Here is a 12,344-nt window from a genome sequence, read left to right on the forward strand (position 1 = left end):
TGTTCAATAATTCATTGGAACAACTCATAGAAAAGCATTACTTTTTCATAGCCATTTTATGATAATGAAAAGATACAAATTAGAATCAGCCCAAAAAAGCACGGAAGCTTCTGTTTTCTCTTGTAATAGTCAGGAGACCTGTCCCTCTATCACACTGATGTATATCACCAAAGAGCTCATCTGAGCTTTGGTAACCACCATTAATAAAAATAGTGGGGTTTCAGTCACAGACACATCTGATTGGATTATTGACAATGGAGCTGAATTCACTCTTTCCCTCCCTGGTGGTCAGACAGGTATCCTGCATCTCTGTGTTTTAGTCACGTGACTAATCTTTCAGGTATGACTGACCTCCCTCCTGCAATCTCTTTACCTTAAATTCCTTTAAGGTGTAGCCCACTGTGAATAACAAAATATCCTTATCACTCAGAAAATTTCAGGGCTTAGAAACTATGAACTCAGGGCCAGGAACAAAGATTAGTCAAGGGTTTTTTTTTTTTTGTACAAAAGCTTTAGCATTTAGTATAAGAAATGGCCTTGGTTATTAAAACAGAAAGAAAGAAAGAAAAGAAAGAAAGAAAGAAAGAAAGAAAGAAAGAAAGAAAGAAAGAAAGGGCATTTATGTACTTGATCTTAAGCAAAGGATTGTGATGAGCCCACACATAGGTATCCCTAATGAATCTGAATGCATCTTGGTTATTGGATAGGCACCCAAAATAACAATCAGAACAAGAACCTATAACCATTCATACCAACGTTGAAATTTTCTGAAAAAGTGCATGTGTACTTAGCAGATACATACATTTACAAATAAAGTTAAAATAGTATTTTATTATACTTATGTAAATGTACCTGAGCACTTCACTATGATAACTTATAGCCCAATGTTGATTTATAACTTTTCGTGAATAGATGAGTTTTAGTAAAACACTGAAATACTGAAATTTACATAGATATGCTAGTTTGAATTCATCAGGTTGTCAAATTAACAGTTTATAACATAATTGCTAAAAAATATTCTGTCCATTTGTAAAAGTTTAACAATTTTTTAACTGTATCAACAGTTAAAAGTCTAGAGCTGTGTATTATTCAATATTGCCAAGTGCATTTCAAAATGAATTCTTAGTTATCAACTGTGTACCTTTCAAAAGAACAATTTACTAATTGTGAAAGTCACTGAAAACTTTTTCATCTAAAAATTCATAATTCGAATGAGTGGGGTGATTGCATGTATCTCAAAGGCAGTATGCCCGCTGGTTGCCACTTTAAGCTTGTTTGTGTTTTGTATTTGTTTCAACTTGAAGAAGTGTACAAAAAAATAGGATTAGAAGTCAAGGGTTTGATTTTCTCGAATGTCAAAATCAGTATCGAACTGCTAAAAGTTTTAACATCCTAATTGTGAATTCATATATTTTATTCCAGTACTCCTCAGAAATCATAAATTGCGGTAAGATACCAGCAGTTTATTTACCCATAACACACTTCAAATATTTATTTTTCCACCCCTCAATGATTGTTTGGTGTTAATTGCCCTCAAAATTAATCTTAGCAGGGAAAAGAGGGGGATGCTTATCTAGCAGTTCTCTAGTACCATTAAGGGTATAGTGATGCTAGATAAACATGACAGGCAATTATTGGATGTTGTTAACACTGGAAAATAAAATACAAGATCCTAAGCAATATATTGTTTTATCTCAGTCCCTAATGTCTATCTCTTAACAGTTTAATAGATTGAATTTAACTTGAGAGATGTTTTCTGTAACATGCTTTTGGAAAATTAGGAGTAAGTTTTAAGCCTCCTTCCTTAGTAATACAGTCTGAGGTTACATGTTAAATCTCACTAATGCCATAATGCTTCAGATAAAATGAAATAAAACATTGATAGCTACTCTGTGAAGAATTGTATGAAAAGTTTTGTGATGTCATTTTCATTTACAATTACTGAATAATAAAAGAGGCTTACTTTTGACATCATTTTTCCATAAAGTGGGAAAATGTGCTATTTTTCTAGAAATATTTCAATATCATTAATTTTGAAATACTGCATTCCTTTTGCCAAAGTCAATGATAATATTTGGCAATCACTGAGATTGTTTTTGAAATTCATCATACTTGCATAAACATTTTTAAATTATTTGATCACAGAAATTCGCTGATTTCAGGAGTGATGAAAGATATTTTTACAGTTGAATTCCACTTACTAAATTATTACAACTAAAACAAATTATTACTGATCCAACTACAAGTCTTTTAGGGGACATCGTTTAATATATTAAGCAAATTTATTTGCTGATTATCATTAAAAAAAGAAATTAGATTTGAAATACATATCAACTAAGAATGGTGAAGAGGGATTAAATAATTCCCTACCTCAAAAGTAAGACATTTAAACCCATCATTCCAATTCATTTAAAGAATAGTTATGCTTTTTAAATTTTTCAAAAACATTGTTGTAAAATCCTCTTCAATTTTTATTGAACTTTCCTCTTAATCATTATCAATACCTCAGAATCTTTCTTCACTGTCAAAAGCACATTCATAAATCCTGCTTCCTGTCTTCTGTGTCAGTTGATAAAATTTCGCTGAGCACAGCTGCCCTCCAGATTATCTGTAACCAGTCACCACTAGTGAAAACCCTGTCATTGTATTCTGTTCCTCATACCAAATTTGTGACCCCATTATTTTTTAAAAATACCTTTAAACTTCATTTAAAATAAGGCCATATAAGAACAGATTCTGATACATCAATTTCTCTGCTAGAAATGCACTGAACAAAAACACAGACTTAGGTTTCCAATCATTCTTTCTCTCCTGTGAGAAACTGAAAGTGTAAGTAAGGACTAAAATATATAGTAGCTATTGTAAATTAGGAAGAAAAAGTTCAAATGGGAAAGAGAACTAAGGAGAAGGAAAAGGGAAAGAAAGGAAGGTAAAAAATGACAAGAAAGGAAGAAAATATGAAAAACAAAGCTTTTCGAATATGGAGACCAAGAGAGGTAAAGGGAGGGGATGGGAGTAGGAAAAACATTAAGTTATGTCAGGCACAGATATAAATTCCCTATAATAAATGTGATCATGATACCTGAAAAGTATTGATAAGCTTAAATAATTTTTAAAATGTGATCCCAAACATCTACTCCCCAAAAAAAGATCACACTCTGACATCAATTTCTCTCCTAGAATATACCGAACAAAAATACTTCTGGTCTTTAACCAGAAGACACACAGATACATGTTCTAGAATGTTCAAAGGAGCATTAGGAACAACAATCTTGTATTAAAAATGATTTAAATGCTCACCAACAATAGAATGAATAAATGAGCCACAACATATCAACTCAGTAGCATGCTACACATCAAGTAGAATAAACAGTCTTCAATAATGTGGCTGAACAATGCATAATGAAAAAAGCTTAAACAAATTGGTATATCCTATATGAAAACACTGACATAAAATAAAGAAAAATCCTTATATGTTGTGAGAAGTCAGGATTGTGATTGCCCTCCTAAAAGACAGTGATTGGAAGGCCACAGCAAGGAGGGTTTGAAATGTTACAATTTTTTAGTTTTTCACTGAACTTTATACTGATGAAACATGTACTCTTATGTATAAGCCATATCATAAAAATTTAAAATAGATGGTACGTAACTTTGAAAGTGTGGCAGATTATATATAGAAAAATATGTCACAAATCTGCTTGTCTTCCGCATTGTTCTTGTTCTGCCTGTGTCCTAAAGCAATGCTCCATAATTTCAGCCTTACACACACACACACACACACAAGAACAAGTAAAACTGTTGAAACCTAAGTAGGCTCAATGGACTGTATCAATGTTAATGTCTTAGTTGAAATTATAATCTCATTACCACTAAGAGGCTGGGGAACAGGTTCGAAGAACTCTTTTTTTAATAATTGCATGTGAATGGATCATTAACTTAATAAAAATTTTTCACTAAAATGAAGAGCTGAGTAAACACTAGAAAAGATATTAACTTCTAAACTCAAACTCTGTCCTAGATGGGTTTGAGAGATGACTATACTTTTGAACAGTCTCAAATAATTTACCATCACAAAAAGATAGCTAATAAACCTGCTAGCATTTTAACGCTTTTTTTCTTCTTTTTGTCTTTTTGAGATGGGATCTCACCATGCAGTCGAGGCTGGCCTTGACCTCACTTTGCAACCCACACTGATCTCAACCTCACAACTATCTTCCTGCCTCAGCCTCCTGAGTGCCGGGATTACAGGTGTGCACCATCACACCTGGCTTTTGGTACTGTTTCAATCAGGACAATTTGTGCACAAGCTTACAGATTAAACTAGCCATTTCAATTTAATGATTGTCTAATTGCCCTATATTTAAGAAAATCAGTATTTGTTGATTATATTTTAAATCCACTTAGAGTAAAAGAAAAATAAAATACTTGAGAATAAATTCAAGCCTTCTATACTAAGAAACTCCAAAAGACCATTGAAATTAAAGACCTGAAATTAAAGAGGACCAAGTAAATGAAAAGTAATAGCATGTACTTGTTTTAAAATGACAATACTTCCAAGTAGGACAGATTTGAAGCAATTTGTATCAGTGCTCTTTCAGAAATAGACCAACTAATTCTAAAATGCATGTAGAAATATATGAAACTCAAAATAGCCAAAACTATCTTGAAAAAGAAGACATACTAGAAAGATACACACTTCTGAATTTCAAAGATTACTGAAAATTAGAGTTAGTCTAGACAGTGCAATACTGGCATGACACAGGGCATGTTAATAAATGAAATGAAATTTAAAATTTAAAATTTAGATCTTATACCTATGATCAGTTCCAGCATAGGAGCCAAAATAATTAAGCAGGAAAAGAATAATATTTTCAGAAAATGTGAGCAGAATATCTCACTAACCTGATAGACTAAGACCTCATCATGTCATGGTTATACATTGTCAAAAGCTTCATGAAAAAGAATAAAGTTGGATCTTTTATCATTGACAGAAATTTAGCTCAAAATGAAACATACCAAAATTAAAGTTAAAGTTATAAAACACTTAGAAGAAAACACAGATATAAACCTTTGTAAGCTTGGATTAAGGTAATAGTTTCATAAATGTGATACTAAAGCACAAGCAACCAAAGAATAAATATAATGGGCTTCATTCATTAGCGCTTAAACCTTTTGTTCTTCAGAGAATGCTAAGATAAAATAGTTAACAATAGCAAGTTTAACAAGGATATTTAGAAACTGAAATACTCCTAGATTGCTAGTGGAATATAAAATAGGGCAGTAATTTTGGGAAACACTTTGACACAATTTCAAAAAGCAAAACACTGAACAGAATTAACATCTGATTGAGAAGTGCCACTCCCAGGTATATATCCAAATAAATCGGTACTATTGTCATATAAAGTTGTACACAAATGGTGGTTGCAGCATTATTTGCACTAGGAGAATATGGAAACTAATGAAACATCCACTAATTGGTGCATGGATAAACAAAAGGTAACGTATCTGTACAATGGGATATTATTCAATCATAGGACTGAAGTGCTGATAGCTGCTGCAGCATAGATCAACTTCCAAAAGCATGAAACTAGGTTTTAAAGGCAATCACCAAAGACCGTATCATGTGTGACCATTCATTTGTGGTAAACATTCAGAGTAGACAGTTTCATAGAAACAGAAGGTAGAGTGTGGTTGGCAGAGGACGGGATGGGGATGTGGAAGTTAATTTCCAATAGGGGACTTGGAGGGGAGATAAAACTAGAGGGCAATGAAGACTCCACAACTCAGCAAATCTACTAAAACCCAAACCACAAGCTGATTTTTGTGATTTTTAAATCAACCGGAAACTCCCTAGTATAAACTGTTTATATTATAAAATCATTTTAAAATCAAATCTCTAATCAATATAGAATAAATTGGATTGTTTTCTTATGCAAGAAATCACCTATCCAGAGTCAGTTGGCCAAAAGAATTGTTTTCTCATACTTTCTTTAAAATAATAAGAACAATTTAATATTGTGACAGATCAAGTTAATAATGAATGACTATTCAAGGGAAAAGCTTCCTCTTCCTCAACAAATTAGTAACTATTAATTTAACTTGTGTGTGATTGAGGAAATCCATACCAGACAAAACCTCAGGCCTTTTCTCACCATGTGAATTTGGATTTTTCAATTTTCTGTTTGCATTTTTTTTTTTATATCTGAACATCAAATATCCTTACCTGCCTCGTACACTTACAGAACTTTTAAGAGAGCTAAATGGATAAAAGATGTCAAGATTCTTTGAAATTGACAACCTTCAGAAAATATAAAGCACTGTTCTTTTTTTTTTAGCATCCTTGCCTTTTCTTCTTCAGATTTGATTTGCAAGGAAGGGAAACATAAGGAGCTAAGTGAAATGGTTTTCTTAGAGATTGATTGAGAGAGACTGGCTTTTCTTCCTGAGGAAGACTGTTCCATGGACTCCAAAACCTGTCCTTGCATGACACTAACAGGGTTTTATAAAAAATTGTGTTACGATTATTTTTTTAATGCTCCATTCTGGCAGCATTAGAATGATATGGCAGCAGACAGGTTATTGTCAATTAAACAAGGGCTGTCAGAAAGTCAGGAATGCTGAAATATGGTGAGCATGAATCCTAAGCAGATCACATGGCAGCTGCTCAGCTGTTATTTGAACAGAGTGGCTCTATGTATGTGTCATTTTCCTGCAGAATTTAATTTGAGTCCCTAACAGTTAGACATCTCTGCATTTGCATGCTGCTGTCAAGTCAAACTGGGTCCTTCTCAATGAGCTGGAATGGCGGGTGGCAGTGGAAGAGTGACAAGTGGAGGACATGGCTCTGTCTTGCTCTCCTCCACTCAGGTTACATTGAAGAGGCCTGCATCATCCCCTGCCCCTCGGACTGCAAGCTCAGCGAGTGGTCCAACTGGTCCCGCTGCAGCAAGTCCTGCGGCAGCGGTGTGAAGGTGCGATCTAAATGGCTGCGTGAAAAACCCTATAATGGAGGAAGGCCCTGCCCCAAACTGGACCATGTTAATCAGGTACTTTCTTAACCGTGAGAGATTTAAGATGTTGTTGAGGTTCACGTGGATTTATTATTTTTCTCAAAAATGGCAAGTGAGTAAACACTCCTGAATAAGAAATGTGATCTCTCTTCAGAATATCTGAATAAAATATACGTATGTTATTAAAATCTCATATTAGACATGTTATTCCTGAAATCTCTGGAGATTCAGTACTCTCCAAGTGTGTAAATATAGTATAATTCAATGGAAGAACAATGACACTTGCTTTAATATAATGTCAAGATATTTAATCTGGCACACAGTTGTATCTAACCTGTTTAATAAGACTATGTCATTCTTAGAGTTCCCCTAGAATGTTGGAAAAGATATAGAACACTTATCAGTTACATAACAGTGACAGAAGTATATGGATGTGTACCTAAAATTGGGAAAAATGTGTTCCTTGTTGATTTAAATTTATTTGATATAAAATAAATTGAAGAATAAATAGAGGAATTCAAAGTCACTATGAATCAACTGTCAATTTAGTTATTGGTACTTTTAAATATTGTCTGCATCTTTGTTAGAGTGTGGATGCATAACCCATTAATTGTCAATAGTCATTATTTGTCATCCATTGGAGACAGGAGGTAAAAAGACTAATGAAAGAATATCAGTCAATTATACTTTACTGACTTGTGAATTAATAGCATATGCAGATGTATGAATTTAAATTACAATCAAGTGAATACATAGAAGTATTTTGTGCATAAAGTTGAAATCTCCAAGCACTGCTTACTAGTCCACATATTTTCCTTCCAAAATCGACTCAGATTTATTTATAACAACAAAAGCACATTATGGAGAAATCAAAAATAAGCTCTGAATAAGTAAAGGATGACAGTTGAGAATTGAATTCTGTAGAAATTATTTTCAAAGATTTATCCAAAGTTGCTCGATTGCTCCTTTAAATGCAACTAGGAGCTAATGATGTGGACACGTGCTGCCATCTACTGGTGAGCAGGTTTCCTTGGACTGGAGCATTTCATGAAAATTCAATTCCATGATATTGGTTATACAAATATGGCATACATTAACTGAAGTGGAATATTTGTAATAAAAGAAATGGCTCTCTATAAGTTTTGAAACCTCCAATTTTCAATAGCAAATTTAAATTTTTAGTAAATTATGATCCAATTATGATTCGTCTCACACTTTTACCCACTTTATTTTAGTGTAAATGTATATTTGTGCAAAACACTCATTTCTACAATTTAAATAAGAATTTTATTCAACAGTGAATTCCAGAGTTCTGGGATATTGTGTAAAGCTGTCTTTGCTATGAAAATTTGTACCCTAACATAATTTGCTGTCACTTCCCATGTGTGCAGAATTTGATCGGAATGTTAATGGACATTCCTTGTCTTCTGGAAGTACACCTGAAGATTAGTAGCTAAAAAAAAGTAGACTGAAATAAGGAGAAGACATTTTTAATAGCTGAGGAACAGGAGAAATAGCAGCTTGTCCTTATGGTGATGTTTTCATTACAGATTAAAAAGATAGAAGGGAATTGCAGTGGGTTAAGGGTATAGCATTCATATTTACATTTCAGTAAATTACAATTATAAATACTTGATAAGAGATGATTTATTTTATATAAACATTATAAAACAAAGTGTAAGAGTTCAGCTAAGCTTACTATTGTGCACAAGACTAAATACCTTCTCCACCATTCTCTTTCTTTTTCAGTATAAAGTTAACTTAATGAAAAGAAATCTTTATCACTTAGTATATAGAATTTTTTAGAGGTGGAAGAGAGGCTCTATCAGGAAATAGTTACCTATAAACAGATACTGTTTTGATTTGATCTAAAAAATAAAACCATAACACTATTCTTGAACCAACATGGAAAAATAAAATGGCCACTATTTTTAAAGTGAAAGAAATATATTGTTGATAGGATATGTTATTTTCTATATACTAACTGATGATGTGGATAATATCTTTATGCCTCTGAGAAGTGATTTGTGCTTGGGAAGGAGATAATAAATATTATTCCTAACCAAGAAAAAATTTAACTTTGAGCAAAATATTCTACATAAAAATAGAAATTTTAGAGATTTATATATTAGTAAACTATTTAGAAAAAGTAAAGAATAGGTAATGTTTTGTATTAACATTAAAACTGCAAATCATATAGATTTTTATTACAATTATTCATTCTTCAAATCAAAGGCAATTCATTGGATTGAAAATGATGTTTCCATTTTCCAATAAAAGAAGCAAATCCATTTTTTCTTCAAAACATATGCATCAAGCCATAAATGGGTCAATTACTCTATAGATAGATCAGTATATAAATAATAGATCACTGAAAGGCTGTGTCACAAGTTATTTGTTGTTATATATCAATTTTTCATGACATTTAGTGGTCAGCTCAGTTTGCTGAGATGTCGTCATCCTATTCATCTAAACCTTTCCTTGGCTGAGCTGTTTGTTATACCTGTTCTCATACCTTACTTTTCAGCAATAGTAAACAGGTGATTTTCCGCTTCTAAAGCATAAAAGAGTTCTAATCCCTCATAAGAAATAAGCCTTTATATATAACCATACTTGAAACGTCCTTGTGTTTTTAAGATATATTAACATTTTTATTCATTTTTGTTTATGTTCCTTTCTTCATTCCTGTTGAACATTGCACCAGGCACAGGTAAGTACTCTTAAACCTACTAATTCTTAATAGAGCACTAAAAATAATCCTGATTTCTGAGAATGTATTTTTTTTTCTTGCTATTGTCTTTTATGTCTTTCCGGGAAAAACATCCCATTTTCATTATTTTTTCTCTAGCTATTCCCTGTTTGTCTCCTAGCATAGGTAACTGGGTTTTTTCATCTAACATGAAGGCCAGAGGGGAGAGGTGTTCCTCCCTGGACGAGGCAGTGACACTGCTCATTCACGTTCTTGTGCTTTGCAAAGGGGCGGGGCTGTTGCAGGCCCAAAATACATGTGCGGCCAGGTGTTCAGAACTGATTTGCCTTCATGGCAAAGTGAAAGATTAAAATGAAAGCTATGAAAGAATTGCAAAGAACAGTGGTTTGCCTTCAACTCTTCCCAGAAGTTGCAGGGTGATGGTTAATCCTGTTTTAACACAGCACCCAAAGGTGAATGCATTCACTTGTAAGAGTGGCAGTAGGGTCTTATTCCAACGGTGCATATATTCCTGTTTGAAATAGGTCCACTTTATTGTGCCCAATAAAATTTGCACAAATGAATAACTCCAAAGAGCTATTTAAATCTATTTTTTCAGAAGTTAGTTACATAAAACTTGTACATGTGTGTAACAAAAAATAAATTCGGGTCATCACAGATTATGCAAACAATTTAAAAGATTTTTCTTTAGCCGTTGTGTCATCTTGATCGTGGTAGATTATGATCCACTTTTTTCCTTTGTATTTTCTCACTGAGCAGATAATGTAATTGTTTCTCTACTCTAAAATGCCTTAAACTAAAAGTCATAACCAATATGGGGTTGACAGCCATTATAGACATGAAGTATAGACAGTTTGCTTTGTTTTCATGATCCTAAGGCTTCAGACTATCCCTGTATATAATGCGGTATTAATTCCAGACCCTACATCCAAGTCCCAAATGATCATCGATTAGTTTTTAAGATGGATTTATTTCATATGATTTCTGTTTAATTGTTTTCTGCATGAAAACCAAAAAATTTTAATTCCTATTGTCATATATAGTTATCTACAAAATGGACCAAATTAAATTTTTTCATAAAACAGCTGTGCTCATATAATCATTTAATTAATTAATTATTTCATTCTTTAAACAAATCTCTACTGATGGCTAACAAATGAGTACTCAGAGCTAAATACTGAAGACACAAAGTTGTAGACAAGACAAATGGTCCAGAAAATCATATACGGTGCAGTAAGCGTAGGAACATGGAAAGATGTCTTTAATCTGGTCCAATGAACCAGATCTATACTGATAACTTAGTAGTAGAATAACAGGATGCAACATAGCCAGTCTCCCATTTAATACTTGAATTCTCAAGAAGTTCTCTCATTCCTAGAGTAATGAACCATAAGAGAAAGAATAGAAGTATCTTAACAATGAAGTAAAAGTGTAAAGTGTGAGTCCTCCCACTCTCTCCCTGGACTCCCTGAGATCCCTGAGAACTATGTGTTTCAGGTGTATGAAGTCGTTCCATGCCATAGTGACTGCAACCAATACGTATGGGTCACAGAGCCATGGAGTGTTTGCAAGGTGACCTTCGTGAATATGCGGGATAACTGTGGAGAAGGCGTGCAGACCCGAAAAGTGAGGTAAGGCTCCTCCTGATTCCACAGAGAGGCCAGCTTCCAAATTTACCTGGTCTGATGTGAGTGCTGACATCTCTCTGGGCTCTGAAATAACACTGTCTTTAGTTTTGTTTTTAGGGAATTGGGCTTGTGGTGATCTCTAAGAGGATCTGCTTCAGCCAAAAGTTTGAGATACTCTTTTCTTTACTTGAAAAACTTTACTTCCTTACTCTTGAAGAGCAGTCCCTAGAGCCCCTGGCTGGCTACTGCCTGTCACTCTAATCTGTGGCTGTGCATTCTGAATCAGGTAGCTATTAGTTCTGACTTGCTATTTTGGTTCCAATTTAAACTAATGAGAGATAAAGTTTAAAACACATTTCTTCATTCACACTAGCTATATTCCAAGTGCTCAATAGCCACGGGTGGCTATTCTACTGAAAAAACTTAATACAAACATTCTTGTCTTTACAGATCCACTTATGCGTTGGCACCTTTATTGAACTCTACCTTTTTTCCAAATAAAATTTTGTCATACTTGTGAGATTCCTTGCTGCCTAAGTTTGGTATCTGTTAAATTGACCATATAGTCTCTGTCACGTGCATCACATGCACTTAAAAGTTCTAGAACCAGGGCTGGGGATTTAGCTCAGCAGCATAACCGCCTGCCTTGTAAGCAGGCAGTCGTGAGTTCCATCCCTGGTACCGATAAAAAGGAAAAAAACAAACAAACAAAAAAAAGTTCTAGAACCTATAAAACAGTTGTTTGAGGTTTTTATCATCATCTACATCTTATAAATTAGATTCCAATTAGGAAATTGGAAAACTCAAGAGTTGAAATATTAGGAAAACTCAAGAGTTGAAATTCAAGCAAATCTCCTGTTACTCTGTAATTATATGTTTCTTCTAACCTTGCTCAGAGACACAGTAAAGACAAATTTAAAATAAAATCCAAAACATTGGCACCATATGTTATTAAGTTCATTCTTTTCTATAACCTTTTCATGGATTTAAGGTTGA

The 12,344-nt window shown here is 33.6% G+C and overlaps 1 protein-coding gene across 1 annotated transcript in view; it reads left to right on the forward strand.

The window, feature by feature from the left end:
- Thsd7a (thrombospondin type 1 domain containing 7A) overlaps positions 1 to 12,344 on the forward strand; it is a 371,111-nt gene that overhangs the window by 325,878 nt on the left and 32,889 nt on the right. The window contains exons 14-15 of the mRNA XM_063242093.1: positions 6,868 to 7,046; positions 11,218 to 11,351. Coding sequence (XP_063098163.1) covers positions 6,868 to 7,046; positions 11,218 to 11,351 — 313 coding nt within the window. The remainder of the gene's footprint in view (positions 1 to 6,867; positions 7,047 to 11,217; positions 11,352 to 12,344) is intronic.

Source organism: Cavia porcellus, unplaced genomic scaffold (genome assembly GCF_034190915.1).
Source record: "Cavia porcellus strain 051 isolate PalLab524CR breed Dunkin Hartley unplaced genomic scaffold, mCavPor4.1 scaffold_2, whole genome shotgun sequence".
NCBI classification, from domain to species: domain Eukaryota; kingdom Metazoa; phylum Chordata; class Mammalia; order Rodentia; family Caviidae; genus Cavia; species Cavia porcellus.